This window comes from Chelonoidis abingdonii, chromosome 1 (genome assembly GCF_003597395.2).
Source record: "Chelonoidis abingdonii isolate Lonesome George chromosome 1, CheloAbing_2.0, whole genome shotgun sequence".
Lineage (NCBI taxonomy): Eukaryota > Metazoa > Chordata > Testudines > Testudinidae > Chelonoidis > Chelonoidis abingdonii.
The window spans coordinates 97702415-97721080 of record NC_133769.1 but is presented as its reverse complement, the minus strand read 5'-3'; the positions used below and the strand labels follow the sequence as shown (position 1 = coordinate 97721080).

General features: G+C 39.5%; 1 protein-coding gene across 3 annotated transcripts in view; it reads left to right on the top strand.

Annotated features, from left to right (window-relative positions):
* ADSL (adenylosuccinate lyase) overlaps positions 1-18666 on the top strand; it is a 45117-nt gene that overhangs the window by 17783 nt on the left and 8668 nt on the right. For all 3 annotated transcript variants that reach the window (XM_032787862.2, XM_032787852.2, XM_032787870.2), the window contains exons 4-7: positions 108-187; positions 16393-16564; positions 16895-16941; positions 17823-17913. In XM_032787862.2, the coding sequence (XP_032643753.1) occupies positions 108-187; positions 16393-16564; positions 16895-16941; positions 17823-17913 (390 nt within the window). The remainder of the gene's footprint in view (positions 1-107; positions 188-16392; positions 16565-16894; positions 16942-17822; positions 17914-18666) is intronic.

Below are 18666 nucleotides of genomic sequence, written 5' to 3'. Positions count from 1 at the left end.
GTGTGTCAGCACTATACCAAGACCGTTCAAGGTTAGCTTGTAACTTCTCTCTACACTGCAATTCCTTTTCTGACTGCCTGTTTTCTCCCATCCCCCACTCTCATCAGCTCGCCACAGTGATTAGCCGGCTGGCTGATTTTGCTGAGCAGTACGCTGACTTACCTACCCTGGGTTTCACTCACTACCAGTAAGTAGCCCAAGAGCTTTTCCTTTAATTTCAGAGTCTACTTATCAGATGGAGGGTGCTGCTGCTGGTAGCTCTTATCTCACATTTTCTCCCCTTCTGATCAGTTGAGCTCACTATCCTATGTCTCAAGATCCAGCAGCAGTGAGTTTGAAAAAAGGGATAAATGCTTAAGTCTCCCTTTACACTAGGCAACTGAACCGCATCTGTCAGCAATTGCTCCCTTTGAACCTGTGCTAAAAACAATGTAACAATGTAACTGCTAATGTAAATGGTACAAAACCACTGTTACAGAAAGCATGGTTGGGTCTTATACCAAACTTGTGCTTGGATGCTAAGTTCCTGTGACCTTTTCTGTCTATACTGTCACTTAATCTGTTTTCAACAGCAGTTCAGAAAAACCTATTGCTGGCAGCTGTTCAATTCCTTAATGTAGAGTGGACATCATATGAATGAGGCTGGCTTCTGTAGTTATAACTGCAAGACCTGTCAGTTCTCATGTTTCAAGGCAGGGTGGTGTCATCAGGAGGAGGGAGAAAACTTGTTCACCTTAGCCTCTAATGATAGAACAAGAAGCAATGGGCTTAAACTGCAGCAAGGGAGATTTAGGTTGGACATTAGGAAAAAGTTCCTAACTGTCAGGGTAGTTAAACACTGGAATAAATTGCATAGGGAAGTTGTGGAATCTCCATCTCTGGAGATATTTAAGAGTAGGTTAGATAAATGTCTATCAGGGATGGTCTAGACAATATTTGGTCCTGCCATGAGGGCAGGGAACTGGACTCGATGACCTCTCGAGGTCCCTTCCAGTCCTAGAGTCTATGAATCTGAATTTTTTTAAAATGTTTTTTAAATTTAAATAGTAACTTTTTGATTTTTGTTTACATTATTTTTAATATAAAAGATTTAATATGCTGAATCCATGAGCTTCTATCAAAAACTTTTGAGTTAAAGACTGCTTCTCTGTATAAGGAAAGAATCGGGAGGGAGATATAACTTTTGAGGTTTTAATAACTATGGCAAAGTAGGTCATGTACTGTACATGTAGTGTATTAAGGGCTTGATCCTGTGGGTGATCTGGGGGCTGTGCTACTGGCTCCAGGAGACACCATCATGTATCTCATCAGGCTCATCCACTGAACCCATCTGGGTGGTTTCAAGCTCCTACTTTATAGCTTCTCCCGACCTGAACTCTGGCTCTTTTCTCAAACTATGAATATTTATACTCCAACCACCAGCTCATGGAGAAACACTGATCTGCCCAATAACTACCAGCCCTTGCTTCTGGATGATTTTGGGCACTTCAGATAAATGGCCTTGCTCTCTCTTCCTACATGTGCACATGGACAGATACAAACAGAAATCCATTAACTTCTCAACTGCCTCCCTCTCTCTCTCTAAACAAATGAAATACTGCAGTACAACAGGCACATGTGTTATGTTACTGGAAGTCTTGGATTGTTAGTTCTTCTGTTTTTCTGGGGTAGGAGTGCGGTAGGAGAGATATGTAACGAGAGAGAAGGAGCAGATATGCAGCCAGAAAGGTGCAACACTTGTCAAATCAGGACACTGGGAAGAAGGGGCAACATTCTTTAGAATGTAGCTTCTAGTGTTGATTTCAACACCTAGGAACTGGAGGGGAAAAAGCTGCCATGGCTGCAAGTTGTGAAAAAGAACATGTTTGGGAATATATTCAAGAAATTCCTGTACCTCTGGGTAAAAAAGTAACTCATGGCAACTGTGAATGGTGAAACAGAGATGCAAGGCCTGGGTTGCCAGAATGAAACAACATTATGAAAATTGCTTCTCAGAAGACAGTGATTTGAAGATGATGTGCCTGAACAGTCTGGATCAGCTGGTTAGTAAACTTATTTTTGCACCATTTTTATGGGCTGCCTTCCATGTCTTTCTGTGCTAATAATGATAATTTAGATTGTCATAAATTTGTGGTTTTGGTGGATTACTTATGAATTTCAAAATGTTTGTTCAAAATGTAATTGATATGTTATTTTGTTGTGGGAGTGTTTGTCAATTACATTTTTACTATTACTACTGGACTTTAGAAATGATTTTTATTGCTCCGTATAATCAAATATCATAGGTGAAGATTTCCTCTTTAAAAGTAAAGTTTTATTAGGCATTTATGAATTTTAACATTTAAAATGTTTTTTCCCCAAGTTGTTTGTTATGTTGCTAGAGATAAGGGTTTAAATAGATTAAGATTATCCTTATAATTTACTAATTGTTTGCCCTATAAAACTGAGTTTAGAAATAAATACCATTTAAACAGTGGTACAGTCAGCTGCAATAGGTGAAAATCTTTCATTTACAATCTTTTTAAAGCAGTGCCCTGAGTAATAACCAGTGTCTGAGGGGGACTTCTTTACCTTTTGTTGCAGGGTCCCTGCTTAGACATAAAAGGAGTTATGAATGTCCATCATCTGCAATGTCCACAAGGTCAGAGTCATCTGCTGATACCACCAGCAATACTGCAACTAAACATAATTCAGACGGTAAATTAACTGCATCAAAACACGTTTTCTTCATCATAATCCAGTTAAGAAAGGCATGAATTGCAATCAGGACCAGCAAATTCCAGGAAAACTGCACAGTTCTCCCTTTCTTGTTCAGAACAAATATTTCATTGATGTGGTTCAATCATTATAAATATGGAACAATCCATCTATAGAGCAGACATTGCTGAAACATTGTTGTGAGAAGGAAATTGAACAGTGTGCAAAACACATTGATGGGGAAATTCGTTAATCTGAGTCCTGATGTGTGGAACAGCATTCACAGTGCTCCAATAATATGTGCTTGTATGATAACAGAGATGAGGTTGTCTCTTAGAGAAACAATTGTTACAACAGGAAATGCCCATGCAGCACAATACTTAAAAGAACTGGCAGTATAACAAACTTTGAACAAAAATTCAACTGTCAGGTATGTAGCTTTATCACAGGCAATGAGGCAAATGTAGCAAAGATGAGAAGGAATCTAGAAGATAGTGATTGGAATCTGAAACTTATAACATATAGGTGTCCAGTGCTCTTTTGATGCATCTTTTAGCTAAAGAGTTGAGTACAACTGCAGGAATAAAGGAAAAAGTAGTTAAAGTTGCAAAATGCTTCCATAACAACCACTTTCCTCCAGCTTCACTGAAGAGAATAGAAGCATTTAAACTAATTCTCCCTCAAGATGTATGATGGAAGTCAATGGTTGACTGTTTTGAGCTGTTTATTTAGAACTAGCCTATTCTGAAGATAATTTGTGAAGAAAATGGAGACAAAATAAATGGAACTCTCACAGCCAGAGTATTCAACATCGGACTAAAAGGAAATGTAGAAGATATGATAAATATACTGAAACCTATTTTCATAGCCTTGGACAAACTACAGAAAGATTGCTGCTGAATTGCTAATGCTGTTAAAATTAGAAAGAACTTTGAGATATTGAAAAAAGAAATACCCAGCACCAAAATTAAATTTTAGGCGATAAATAATTGGATGAATCAAGCATTTACTCTACCTCATTTTCTTGCCAGTATTCTCACCAAAAGTACCAAGTAGATGCCAAACTGTTGAAGAAGATGCTGCTGCTGTGACATGAGCATTGAATAATCACCGATCAATCTTGCCAACCATAATAAATTTCAGGGCTGGAAGTGAACCATTCAAGCACTACACGTTTGATGATGTTTTAAAGAAAGTCACAACTGAACTGGTGGGAGACACTAGCTAAGCACCTGGAACCAGAGTTTGCTGGAGTGCTAAACCAGCTTTTGACACCAGTAGCCTCTTTTGCAGGCACAGAGAGAATATGTTCTGCATTTGGACTGATTCATTCAAAGTTGAAATTGATTGGGAGTTGAAAAAGCAGAAAAAAATGGTCTTTCTCCTCCTGTCTAGGAATAAAAATGAGGAGGGAGGGCATAAAATTTACTAGTTTTAAAAAAAAGTTTAAAGGACTTAGCAGATTGTCTCATTTTCAAGAGACTTAGGCTATGTCTACACTACAAAGATAAGTCGACCTATACTAGGTTGACGTACGGCCACCGCATTAATTACTGTGATGGCTGATGTCCACACTACCCTTCCTGGATCGGTGGTGCGCGTCTTCACAGGCGCACTTCCACTGACATAAGAGGGGCAGTGTGAGGATCTGAGAGCCTGGTCTTTCATCTCCACTGGCAGCTCTGTGCAGGGAGCTTGGCTACCCCACAGGCTACAGACAGGCTGCCGCCTCCCCGTTCCTCACCAGGAATGGAAGGGAAGCTGCTGGGAACTTCTCACCTCCCCATTCCCTGCTGGGAGCAGGGGGAAAGCCGCCTGGGGCTCCGGAGTGAAATTGACAAGAAAGATCAGCTGTTAACTGTCAAAGGAATGCAGACACTGCATCACCTTAACTACACCAACTTAACTACGTCTACATAAGCCTCTAGTTGAGGTGGTTTTATTATGTCAGCATAGCAGGGGAGTTACATTGGTGGGAGGAGCATTTTGGTGTGTACACATCCACTGTTTTGTCAACAAAAGCTGACTTTTCTCAACAAAACTGTGTAGTGTAGACAAGGCCTAAGGCGAGAAGTAATTTAAGCTCCAGTCGTTTATACTTCGGTATATGTGAAAACTTTCCCAGGCTGACTTGAAATACTCATCTTAATTCACTGGCTACAATTAATCCCTCTATTCCTTTAATACCTCATTTGGTTGTAATAAGAGAAGTTTATGTATTCAAAACGTTTAAAGTTTTATTTATTTAAATTTTGTATGCTGTTTGTTTAATTAAACCAGTTACCATCCTAATGCAGCTTAACACAAATCATGAGCAAGAAGTCAAGCATCTAGTAAATAAGCAATATATCATTTACTATTTTCTAATGTACTAAAAATTTATAAGAATCTGAAAATTTTTTTTTTGCTTGAATAAACATATATAGTTATAGTGTACACTCCTAAGTAGCAAAAAGAGTACTGAACATAGTGTAAAGGCTCTATTTAGTTGTAAATCAACATGTTTTAATAGTTATATCATCCAGTGAGAATGCACCTTTCTTTAGAAAATAACAGAAGTACAAGCGAAAAAGTTGATTAAAGTTGATAATTTAAATTGAGGCTTTCTACTTGGTGACTTAAATTGCTGATTTAAGTCAGTGCACCCTGTTTTAGGGCATAAAGAGATCACTAGCAGGAATCAGGAAATATTTCTCCCACGTTATAAGTTTGCACAACATTCTGTATCATGGAAGGCTTATCCCTTTTCTCTGGTACATCTGTCATTGGCTATGGTCAGGAAACTAGTTTGTTCTATAATGGCAGTGTCTCTCTGTTGCTCTTGAGAATATGGTTCATTGAAAAGGAATCAAGACCTGGACAAGAATGTTTCTGGAGATGTGGGTTAATCTGCTGCTGCCAGGGATGGCATTTGTTAACTCTCAGGACTTTACACTATGGACCTTGATTTAAATCTTATTTTTCCACTAGTGAAAGTGGTGTGGGACAGCTGAGACTGGGAAGGTTATGACACTTGGTACCCAGATCTAATGTCTTTGTTGCATAGGAAATCACTCCTGAAGAAGAGTGAAGAAAGCATCGATCCAAGTGTGACCCTAAGAGCCCCTTTATGCTAACTGACAAAGGACACACTCAACACACTGTGGTCAGAATATTTAGCCACAGTGTCTTTTAAGGTATCATAAAAACTGGTGACACCTTGGTCATGAATATAATTGTGCAACGTAGGTACGGTTTGTGCATAGATTTATGTATGTATGCTGGAAATAAGTTATTGAAATATGTTTTGGAAGCAGTAAATAAACAAACTTGCCTTAGACAAAGGAATGTGGTTCTGCCTGGCTTGATTACAGGCGGATGACAAAGCAAGTATATTTAATATAAGGTAAACAAAGCAATCAAGCTAACAAGTGGTGGTGGACACAGTGTGGTGAGCACATCAAGGGACACATGAGTCTGAACCCCCTGGAAGGTTTCTTGGCTCTTCAGGCAACAACTATAGACTGGGAAATATAAGGAGAGGAAAAAGACATTTATCCATCAATAGGGAACAAAGGAGATAACAGTCTCTGATTCTGTTAACTTTGCTTCCTCCTGCCGAAAGGGCTGGTGATGCTGGTAGCTTGATGTAAGTGAGAGAGCTGTTTAGACAAAGATTATAGCTTGCTAAAATTGAGTCTTGGGAACTGAAAAGCATGTTTTGTTTTGTTTGTAACCATTTCCTTGTTTTCTCTGCTTAGTATCACTTAAATCTCTGTTCTATTTTTTTAATAAACTTAGTTTATAGTAAAACTAAGAATATCTCAGTGCTGTCATATTAAGGTAAAGAGTGTGTGTTTGGTGAGTGCTAGTGTGTAAGCTATCTCTTTGAAGGAAGCAAATTAAATCGTTTCTGTGAGTGACTAGTGAGAATGGACTGGACACTGCAGGGACAGATCTCTGGGGAACTGGGGTTTACTGAATGTTACTGCGAAGAGATTAAGACTGGCAGCATCTCCTGGAGTCTGCTGGTGAGGGGGGCAGACTGGTGTGGGCGGGAGCTCACACAGTTTAAACTGCCATTGTGTTATTTCTCTGCCTCAGTAAGGGAGAGGTTTAGGATGCCCTGAGGAGAACCTCTTACACCAAGTCTCAGTCAGGGTACATAGATGGAAATAAACAAGCCAATGAGGCCAGTCAGCAGAATTTATTTAACTAAAATCCTAGTGCCGCCTCTTTCTGCCTCGCGTGTTGTCAGAGGAACACAAAAAGTTGTGTGTTCTTTACTGCTGCTGAGGAAATGGGTGATTGAAGATATGTCTCAGATGCTGCAATAGGAAATCTGATCTTTTCAGACTGAGCTCTATTTTTGTTCTTGATTATGACAGATCTAAAACTTTGATTTTTTTTTTTTTTTTTTTTTTTTCCCAAGCTGTTGTGAAAGAGCCGTTGCCTGGAAAAAATGTGACTGAAGGATGCATATACTTAGCTTATTTCATGGGAGTCTTAATGTTAGCGCTAGTTAACAAGAGATGTGGATCACTTAAGTATTGCATATGTGCTCAGAGATAGATGTGTGTTTTTATATACACATTAAACAAGTATTTAATCATGATAATCCATTCCAACCCAAATTTTGTGTGTACCCTAACTCTTCTTGATTAAAAGAAGCTAATCATCTAATTGCTCTGTTTGGAAGATCACTGAGCTCTGCAGTAGCCTGTATGTCATCGCTGTCCTTGAACATCAGAACTAGGAAAGTGCCAGTGTGACTTCATCCCCCTCTCCTATCAACCCCCAGTCTCTTGGTTTTGTTCTGCTTAAGTTGTGTTTGTGGTGTTGATATCAAGCATAGTTCTGGGCATAGTTACTGAACCATTGCCACAGATCCAGCAGGGGGAGCACTCAATTTTTTTTTTTTAAATCTTCTGGAAATTGTCACAAGAAATTAAGAATTCACTGGATAGGTGGACTTAAGTATATATCACCATCAGTACAACAGTATTTAAAAGTAGATCAAATTTCTGTGTTCAAGTAACTTATTGTGAATGGAAGACAGAATCATGGAACTGAGAAGATTCTTGGGAGGGCTGAGGAGGAAACCTATTAAGTTACATCTTGTCTGCCCTCTTCCTCAGCTAATGCAAGATTTCTCCATACCGTTTATTCTCCATACCACTAACTTGGCTAGTTTTAAATGTCACAAGCAGTGGAGTTTCAGTAATTTCCAAAGAGTGATCTAATAGGCCTTGCAGTTAGGAAATATCTCCTGATAGCCATCCTGAATTTCCTCTTGGGTCAGTTGAATTCAATTAATCCAATTCATACCCTCTTGTGCTTACAGTGAACTATTCTTCTTCCTTGCTGTCTGCTTCCTTCAAATTCTTGTTGGCAGTGATCATATTCTTAGTTGTCACTTAGTCAAGATGTACATTTTAAGTTTTCTATTAACTGTTTATTAAATTTTAAAAATATCCACACACAGAAAAACATACTATAAAAATAACTTGTCATAATATATTAACCATTTGCTACCTAATCTTAACTATTACCTGAAATATTTAATTGTATATTATCTGAACAATTAAATTATTAATAATTTGTATTACACAATTTACAAAAACAACTTTGTTTATAAAAATCCAACTAGTTAAAAGTAAAATTATTAAAATAAGGTAAAGAATAGAATCAAAATTCGGAAGAAGGGGATAGAGATGGTGAGGAGGGGGCCCATGTACTTAATAGGATCATTCAGATACAGGAAAGCATCCCATATCTGAGAATTTTTTCTTAGGTATTTCTGTTACAGTATACAATTTTTGGGGGGGTCGCAAAGCTTATTATGTCTGTGCTCTAGTCTTCAATTATTGAATGCTTTTTGGATTTCCATTTTTGAACTACTACATGTTTCGCTTGTAACACAATTGTATTTAATAGGAAAAAATTAACTCTGCAGTTCAGTTCTCCTAAAACATACAGGGATAGGAGCATTCCTGGAGTATATGAGTTAAGTTAGCATCTGATGCATTACAGTGCCAACATTTGTCAGATTTAGCAGCACCTGTTTTGAACAGTGAGAGAGAGGTCCAATGCTCCCACCATTTTCTGCTGGATTAATCTTAAATGGAGGTTCAAAGAGCCGTTCAGAGCACTGGCTAAATTCTGTTTCCATTAGCAGAGACTAATTGGTGTAGTTCCTCCTTCCATTTCTTTTTTAGGGAATCCATGTTTAGTTCAAATTTACTAGCCAAATGTATATATAGTGTTGCCATAGGTCTTGGCAATCTGGATAATATTTGGAGAAATTAAAGCAGTTCAGGTGGGTCAGGGTAGCTCAGGCATTGGGGCCAAACACGTGGGAGATGGCATTTTTGAGTTGGCTACATTGCCACGTCTTAATCTCTAGACCGAAACTTCCTTTTAATATTGTAAAATGGAGGAAAGTATTGATTGATGATCAAACTCCCTTTCCTAATCCTATCTGGCCAAATTATGGGATTGCTTTTTTATACAGAGTTTCAAGTTATTTCAGCTAGAGGCCTTGGTATATAGAAGGGGGGGTGGGTCTTTAAATTTCAAAATAGCATGCTAGGTGTTTCTGCCTGCCACAACAGTTGGTAATTGCTTTTTAGGGAATCTGTAGTAATCCAAGTGCATCGCATTGGAAGGGGGTAAAGGAGCAACCAATTCTGCCTCCAGCTGGAGCCAGTCTGGGGCTGGACAGCGCGAAGAACGAGCCACTGTGCTGCTTGGCTAAAAATTATTGCCTTATCATAGAGTGTGAAGTTGGGAAATCTAAACCAACCTGTATTGACAGGGGGCTGTAATCTTTGTAAGGATGTTCTGGGCTTGTTACCAGTGCCTACAAGAAAGACCTGAACATGTTATTGATTTCAGTAAAATAAAAAGAATATGGAGGGAGCGGGGAATTCAGAATAAAAGGTATCCTGGGAAGGGCATTCATTCCCCACCCCCCTTCCCCCCCCACACCACACCACCCACCCAAAGGGAGAGGGATAGTGCCTTCCATCTGTTTAAATCATTTGCTGACTGCATGATTAATGGGCTAGGTTAACCTTGACTATGTTTTTAATTTCCTTAGGGAACAAGATGCCAAGCTATCTGAGGTTTGTCTGATGCCATCTAAATGTCCCTATAGGAGAGCTGCTTCCAGCTAGATCTAATGAGATCTTCATTGCTTCTGACTTACCCAATTAATCCTGTAGCCAGAGAACTTGCCACAGTTATCTATTGTTTGTAGTACACCTCTACCCCAATATAATGTGACCCAATATAACATGAATTTGGATATAACGCGGTAAAGCAGCGCTCCGGGGGGGGGGCAGGGCTGTGCACTCTGGCGGATCAAAGCAAGTTTGATACAACGCAGTTTCACCTATAATGCAGTAAGATTTTTTTTTGGCTCCCGCGGACAGCAATATATTGAGGTAGAGGTGTATTTGGAATAGATTGACCTGGGTTTTTAATAAGTAGGAGGATGTCATCTGCATACAAAAAGATTTTTGTCACCAGAGTTCCTGATCTGATCTCTTGAATATCTTGTTGTTCCCTAATTAGTACTGCAAGTGGTTCTAATGCTAGATTGAATGGGAGTGGGGAAAGAGGGCATCCCTATCTACTTCCCTGAAAGAGATCAAAAGTGGGAAATACTACACTGTTGGTTAGGGTAGGAGAGCTGGGATTGAAACATAACAGCTATATCCATCAAATAAAGGATTTCCCAAGCCAAAGTTATCCTGGGTAAGAAACAGATATTGCTAGTTCATTCTGTCAAAGGCTTTCTCTGCATTGAGTGAAATGATTGCATGGGAATTTCTACTGTGTTGATGGAATGCCATAATATAAATCACTGATATGTTATCTAAACTATGCCTTTTCTAATAAATCACACCTGATTTTGGGTGAACCTTATCACTAGTTACTTTTTCAAGCCTCTTGGGCAGTATTTTTATATATCAGTATTGACTAAAGAGATGAGCTTTTGCGCTTCTTTATCTGGTTTAATTAGTACAGTATTTAGTAGTTCCCTCATAGTAGGAGGTGTAATGTACATTTCTTTAAGGCATCTTTGTAAATGTAGAACAGCTTAGGGACCAAAATTTCTTTGAGACTCTGATCGAATTCTATCAGTAGACAATCAGGGCTCAGAGTCTTGCCGAGACCCATTTCTTTCCTGGCCTTGATTATTTCCTCTGATTGCAAGGGAGAGGCCAGCCTGGCCTGCTGCTCTTCTGAGATTTGTGGGAGGTTAAGAGTTCTAACAAAATTATTCAGTTCTTCTGGGTCAGGTGGTAAATCATTATTGTAAAGAACCTGGTGAAATGTCAAAAATTGATCATTGATCTCTTCGTGATTAGCAATAACCCGTCCTTTCTCTGATTTGATTGATACTATTTGGGACTTTGACCTCTCACTTTTAATCTCTATGTAAGAATTTTCCCTGCTCTCTCCCGGCAACTCCTGGTATGCTTGAGTCTAAAAAGAGCAAATGTGGCTTGTGCTCAAGTCATTCTATTTACTTTATGCTCGAGTTGCCAAGCGATTAAAAAAATTAATTGTGATTAATTGCACTGTTTAATAATAGAATATAATTTATTTAAATATTTTTGGATGTTTTCTACATTTTCAAATATATTGATTTCAATTACAACACAGAATACCAAGTGTATAGAGTTCACTTTATATTTTTCTACAAATATTTGCACTGTAAAAAAAAAAAAAGAAATACTATTTTTCAATTCACCTAATACAAGTACTGTAGTGCAATCTCTTTATCATGAAAGATGAACTTTCAAATGTAGAATTATGTAAAAACAAAAACCTGCATTCAAAAATAAAACAATGTCAAACTTTAGCACCTATAAGTCCACACAGTCCTATTGCTTGTTCAGCCAATCGCTCATACAAACAAGTTTGTTTACATTTGCAGGAGATAATGCTGCCTGCTTCTTGTTCACAGGGTCACCTGAAAGTGAGAACAGGTGTTTGCATGGCATTATTGCAGCCAATGTCACAAGATATTTACATGCCAGATGCACTAAAGATTCACATGTCCCTTAATGCTTCATCCACTGTTCCAGAGGACATGTGTCCACGCTGATGATGATAACCCAAAGCAGCGTGGACGGACGCGTGTTCATCTTCATCATCTGAGTCAGATACCACTAGCAGAAAGTTGATTTTTGTTTTTGGTGGTTTGAGTTCTGTAGTTTCTGCATTGGAGTATTACTCTTTTAAGACTTCTGAAAGCATGCTCCACACCTCATCCCTCAGATTTTGGAAGGCACTTCAGATTCTTAAACCTTGGGTCAAGTGCTGCAGCTATCCTTAAAAATCTCACATTGGTACCTTCTTTGAGTTTTGTCAAATTTGCAAAAGTGTTCTTAAAATGTGGTGGGTCATCATCCGAGACTAGTATGACACAAAATATATGGCAGAATGCAGGTAAAACAGAGCCAGAGACATACAGTTCTCCCCCAAGGAGTTCAGTCATAAATTTAATTAATGCATTATTTGTTTAACCAGCGTCATCAGCATGGAGGCCTGTCCTCTGGAATGGTGGCCGAAGCATGAAGAGGTTTATAAATGTTTAGCACATCTGGAACATAAATACCTTGCAGTGCTGGTTACAAAAGTGCCATGCAAACACCTGTTCTCACTTTCTGGTGATGTAAATAAGAAGTGGGCAGCATTATCTCCCATAAATGTAGACAAATAAATTTGTTTAATGACTGGCTGAACAAGAAGTAGGACTGAGTGGACTTACAGACTCTGAAGTTTTGCATTGTTTTGTTTTTTGAGTGCAATTTTATGTAAAAAAAAAATCTACATTTGTAAGTTGCATTATCATGATAGAGTTTGCACTACTGTACTTGAATGAAGTGAATTGAAAAATACTATTTTTCTATCATTTTTACAGTGCAAATATTTGTAATAAAAAGTAATAGAAAGTGAGCAGGGTACGCATTGTATTCTGTGTTGTAAATGAAATCAGTATATTTGAAAATGTAGAAAAACTACCAATTGAAATTTATTAAATATTTTTGGATTTCTATTGTTTAACAGTACGATTAAAACTGCAATTAATCGTGATTAATTTTTTGAGTTAATCGCGTGAGTTAACGTTGATTAATTGACAGCCCTACTTTTAAGATAACACTGGTATATGAGGTGGGAAGGGCCATCTTGGCTCCTTTCAAGAAAATTTTGTTTGTCTTATTTAAAATGAACTGCAGTCATCCCTCTCAGGCAGAAGCCTTCTTTTTAGAAACTTTTTCCTTATCTCATTAATTATTATTTGAACCAGACATCCTTCCTACTCCTCTCTGGTCTTACCACTCAGTACTTTCAGGGCCTCTCTTTTACTTGTTGTTTATTTCTTTAACCAAACTTAAGCCAACTTTAAGTCTGTAATTTTATATTTGTTCTACAGAGGAGTAGTTTGCACATTCTAATTCCATAGCTGTAAATCATTCAGTTAATTCCAGGATCTAAGCCTGGCTAGCTCTCTTCCTACCTGCTGAGTAGGAAATGATCCTGCCCCTAATAAAAACTTTGCGTATCCCTTAGGGTGGATCATTTGTTTTGAAGAATAAATTTTTTTCAGTGACATAGTTCTGAAAATGTTTATCTTTCAAAAGAGAAAAGTACAGTCTCCATCTTCTACAAGTCCAGTTTGTGTTGGGAGGGGAAGATTGTAGTAACCATAGTGGCATGATCAGAGATTAAGATAGACTTGATTTTGTTATTAAGCAGTGAGTATACCGAAATCATAGACATTATTAAGAAATCTGTGTGTGAATATGTGGAATGTGGGGAGGGAAAATAAGCAAAATCCGTCATTTTGGCGTTCTGCAACCAACATACGTTTTTAACCCCAATTCTTCCATATAATCTTCTGTAATGTTTCTAGCATGTGATTGTATATGCTGGGGCTGGCCTCCCTTATCTAAAAAATGTCTGACAGCTCATTAAAATCTCCTGCTATGAGATTGATTCCAGTGGGATATTAATTAATTTTGGAAAAAACTTTTTAAAAAACATTTGGATCATCTTTATTTGGTCCATATAAATAATCATACAATAATTAGGGTATATAGAGAGAGTCAGAGATCATAGCCTTCACCACCAAAAATCTACCTCCCTCATCTTTACTTACATCTAGAATTTGTAAATTGAGTCTTTTGTGAAACACTATTGTTAGACCTTTGATTGTGGAGAAAAAATTGTTGAACATGCATTCTTTCCTAAATTTCTCTGCCCCCAAGCCATTCGGGTGGGTTTTCTGTAGGAACATAATATCTGCTTTCATTGTTTTTGGATTAGTGATAATTCTTTTTCTTTTTAATGGATGATTGACCCTTTTGATGTTCCAAGAAACACAGTCTATAACATTAGCCACAAAGAATGCTTTTAGGTCAAATATCTCTCTATCAGGGACCCGAATAGTGTCAGTGCTTGGGCTACTGTTAATTCCAGATCTAGGAAAGTTGTATCTGAGTTCCCCCTCACCGCACTGGGGACGTGAAAGGGAATGGGAAAGGGACAGGGTAAGACAGATCAAGAAAGCTAAAAGTTAGAAAAACTGAGAAAAAGAAATGAAGTGATCAGCGTTTTCCAAGTTTCGCTTAACAAGTACGTAATGTAGGTCCTGTTTCAGTTTGAATAAATCCAGGACATTTACAAGGGGGTGGCCTTGTCACTCACTTAACCCTCCCTTCCCCCAACAAAAAACAAACAAACAAACAAAACACTCAGGATATAACTGGATTTTCTCTAACTCTTTAAAGAAGAAATATTTCATCTCAAGGGAGGACATGGTTTCTGGGGGAAGAAGGTTAGCATCTAAACCTATCAAGTCTATAGTAGATATATAAGAAAGTTATACAAATTGTTTAAATAATCATATTCTGACATATCTGGATTATCTGCAAATGAGTTCATTAGCAGGACAGTTCTGCTTAAACTTTTCCTGCTAGAGCTTTGTCCACGTTGGATTATAGTGTGAATTCCATTGCCCAATAGTTTATTACATCAGCAATGTAAATCAGCATAACATATATTTCAACTCATTTTCCAAAAATAAAAACTAAAGAAAAGAACCTGAACTAATATTACTGAAAAAATTGGCACTCATACTAACACATCAATATTTGGTAAATCATACCTAGCAATAATACTGTTCTTGGATAGCATTTTAGAAGATCACATTTCTTTACAGTTGGGGAATTGAAAAGATTCATCATTAAACTGAAATCTTCATTACATTGTTTAGATCTGGAATCTCTCACAAGTGTAGGTTTAGGGGAAATGGTTTGAATATTTCCAGATTTACTATAAACCTGAAATACAGAAAATTAGACGGGGATGAAAGAAAGTAAAATTGTTGAGGGAAGTGGGGATTGGAAAAGGTGCCTCTAATAGAAAGTGGAAAGTGCCTCTAATAGAAAACAAAATCACATGTCTCTGTTGAGCCTTGCCAATCCATGAGTGTAAAGATTTCCCGCATCTGGATAAAGTTGTTTACTTGGAGTCAGGGTCTCAAAGGTGGGTGTACCCCAGTGCACTGGAGTCATGAGGGACAGGGGGGTAGGGTAGATGCAGGCAAAACAGGTGTGTCCCTATTGTAGCACTCCAACTTCCCAACAGCAGCAGCTGGAACCCACCTGCTTCCTGAATCCTGCTGGAGGGCCAGCAGGGGCATAATTCAGTCAAAGATGAGATCCTTGTTCCCACCATCTTGCTCCCCAGCTGTTTCCCTGTGAAACCAGGGAACTTCAAAGAAGTGACACCAGGGAGGGAGGAGATAATTAACCTGACATGCAGTGTGTTAATAGTTTTTTCCTGTTGCTTTGGGTTATAGTTGTAATACAGACTGTGTCTTCTAGCAAGGAGATTCGAGCTTCCTCTAGCCTTAATGCCAAGCTTTGCAAATTAGCTTGATGTGTGTTAGTAATATATTTGATCTCACTTATACACCTCTACCTTGATATAATGCTATCCTCAGGAGACAAAAAATCTTACCACATCATAGGTGAAACTGCATTATATCACACTTAATTTAATCCGCTGGAGAGCCCCCCCAAGCACTGCTTTACCATGTTATATCTGAATTTGTGTTATGTCAGGTGGTGTTATATCAAGGTAGAGGTGTCTCTTCAGATAGGTTTCTTAAAATAGTCTGTTCAATCGATTTGTTTTAGCTAGTCCATAATTTAATCTCCTCTCAGAAGGGTAGCCTCTCCCTGGTCAGCCATTTTGGCTGCAAGAGGACTGTCTGACTGCTTCTGCTTTTTAGGATATTACAGGAAGTCTGGAGGTGGACCAGGATCCATAATGGTATTAAATTTAAAGAGCTGTGGAATAATATCTGATGAATATTATATTTAAACAAGCTATTCGCTTACTGATGGCTGTGTCTTTCAGGAGGTGGGGGATAGTGTGGCATAGCTTTGCAGCTCCTTTCCCGTAGTGGCTCCCAGATGTCCGTATATTTAGCTTTTAAATATCTTCTCCATAAACTGGGCCTTTCAGCTCCTTAGTTACTATTTCTTCTCTCAGACCCTTCAGATTCGAAAGGAAAGAGTCATGATGGTTCTCGTTACAGTGGTATCTGAGTGCCTGCCTTCCTTGCGAGGCTGTGCAAGTCTGTATGCAGGTGGTGACACAATGACAATCTGCCTTGCTTACTCTCAGGCCTGCACAGCTAACCACAGTGGGGAAACGCTGCTGCCTGTGGATCCAGGACCTGTGCATGGACCTGCAGAACCTGGAGCGGGCTCGAGATGACTTGCGATTTCGTGGTGTGAAAGGCACTACTGGCACCCAGGCCAGTTTCTTGCAGCTATTTGAGGGAGATCATGATAAAGTGAGTCCTGAATCCAGTGATCAAAATTCCCAGTAAGCGGGTTTAGAAGATGACTTGTGAGGGAGGAGAGGGTCTAGGGTCAAACAAGCATGGACACGGGGGGTCACTATGAAGGTTCTTTGGCAGAGCTCTGGGACAGCAGAATTGTAATAGTGGGGGTGCTTCAGGACAGGGTTGAGGTGTGCTGGCAGAGCTCTTAGTGTGTTCAGAAGGGAGGGGGAGTTGAAGCCTTTACATTTTTGTCCTCTTGTCAGTATCCCTTAGCCCTGCATGTTGGACACTTCAGTCACTACAGTCTGAGGTTCCTGTCTGTTTGTTTTTTCTCCTGAGGTGGAGGAGCTGGACAGGCTGGTGACTGTGAAGGCAGGATTTAAGCGGTATGTAAAAAGCTTGCTTACCTTGAACTCTAAAATATGCTGAGGAGAATTAATAGCCTGACACCTCCTGCTGTCCACAGCAGCACAGGTTCTTCTATCCAACTAACTAATTTCCCCTCTGCTGGGCTCACATTTAGAGAGCACCTTCACCTGGTTCTGTTCTTTTCCAACCCACACTCCACAATGTAGCTCTGTAAAGGAAACTCCACCTCCCAGCTAGGTCTCTGTTTCTACTTCTCTCCCTTACTTTGACAGGGTGAAAAAAGTGTATGGGCTACTGTTCTTCCTCCCCTGTCTTTACACGCCTGCATGCCAGCCCAAGGAGCACAGGAGCATGAATCAAGTGTCCCACTAGTATGAATGAGAATCCAGGAAGTCAAGTGAAGTATTGCAGGTCAAGCCACCTGTGACAGGTTCTCTGTCACGCCCCTCTTCCAGAGCAGCTTTCAGTTATGTAGCACCTGTGGCTTTGTTTACATGTGCACAGTTCTCCCACCACCAATGGGAGCTATATACAAGGCTTACAGGGTTAGTTCCCTCTTTTCCTGCAGTCAGCCCACAGCTAGGAGTCTGACCTTTCCCTGGCTGGCTTTTCTTCAGGCTCCCAGCTCTTGTAACTGCTGACTTGTAAGGCCTGCAGGTGAAGCCAGTCCCCAGGCCAGGCATCAGATCTGTTTCACCAGCCTCAATCTATTTCCCTTGATTGGAGCTGGCTGAGGAGGGGTAATTATGTGCTTTTGCACCAGCACCCTGCTACACCACCCATTGGTGTTAGCCAGGCAGAGCTCTGCAGCATGGTGCCCCTGCAGAGCGCATATCCACTCAGTCCTATTTTAATGGTGCTTGTGTCTGGAGAGCTTTATCTTTCTTTTTATTTCCAGAGCTTATCTTGTCACAGGGCAGACCTACAGCCGCAAAGTGGATGTTGAAATCCTATCTGTGCTAGCCAGTCTAGGGGCATCCATACACAAGGTGAGGTCCCTGTCTCCAAACTCAGTATGGAAGGGGAAGGGAAATGTCAGTCTGAGGGGTTTGGGGAGGTAGATCCTGATGCAGAACACTTTCTGCAGGAAACATGAGTTGGAGTTGAGTGCGTAACTGTTCTCTGCTCTACCAGACTAATTCTTCACTGGATGTTTTGTCTCAGATATCAGAGCACCGGGAGAGATCCCATACCTGATTTCTTACTTGAGGGTGGTGCAAAGGGCAATTAAAATGAATTCACTTAGAAAGACTTTATGGAGGGAGATCCCAAGCAAGATAGCAATCAAATTTGTGTTAAAGCTAATTCAGTTAGAATAAATGCCCTCCCTAATGGAACATGTTTTAAAATCTTACCATTTCCTTTCCCAGTACATTCCTCATGGAGATAAGTCCTTGTGGGATTTTTCCTCTCTTTGATTATCCCCACACCCTCCCTTGCCTGCACTTCTGACTTGTGGTGGTTTATCCTCTTAGTTAGACTGTATGTTCTCTGGTCAGTGTACATTTCAGTGTTTAAGCACAATGTAGACTTAAATGGTGTATCAACGTTTACTAATTTTATCTTCTCTCCGGCCTGGTCTACACTACGCGTTTATACCGATTTTAGCAGCGTTAAACCAATTTAACGTTGCACCCGTCCACACAACAAGGCCCTTTATATCAATATAAAGGGCTCTTTAAACCGGTTTCTGTACTCCTCCCCGACGAGAGGAGTAGCGCTGAAATCGGTATTACCATATC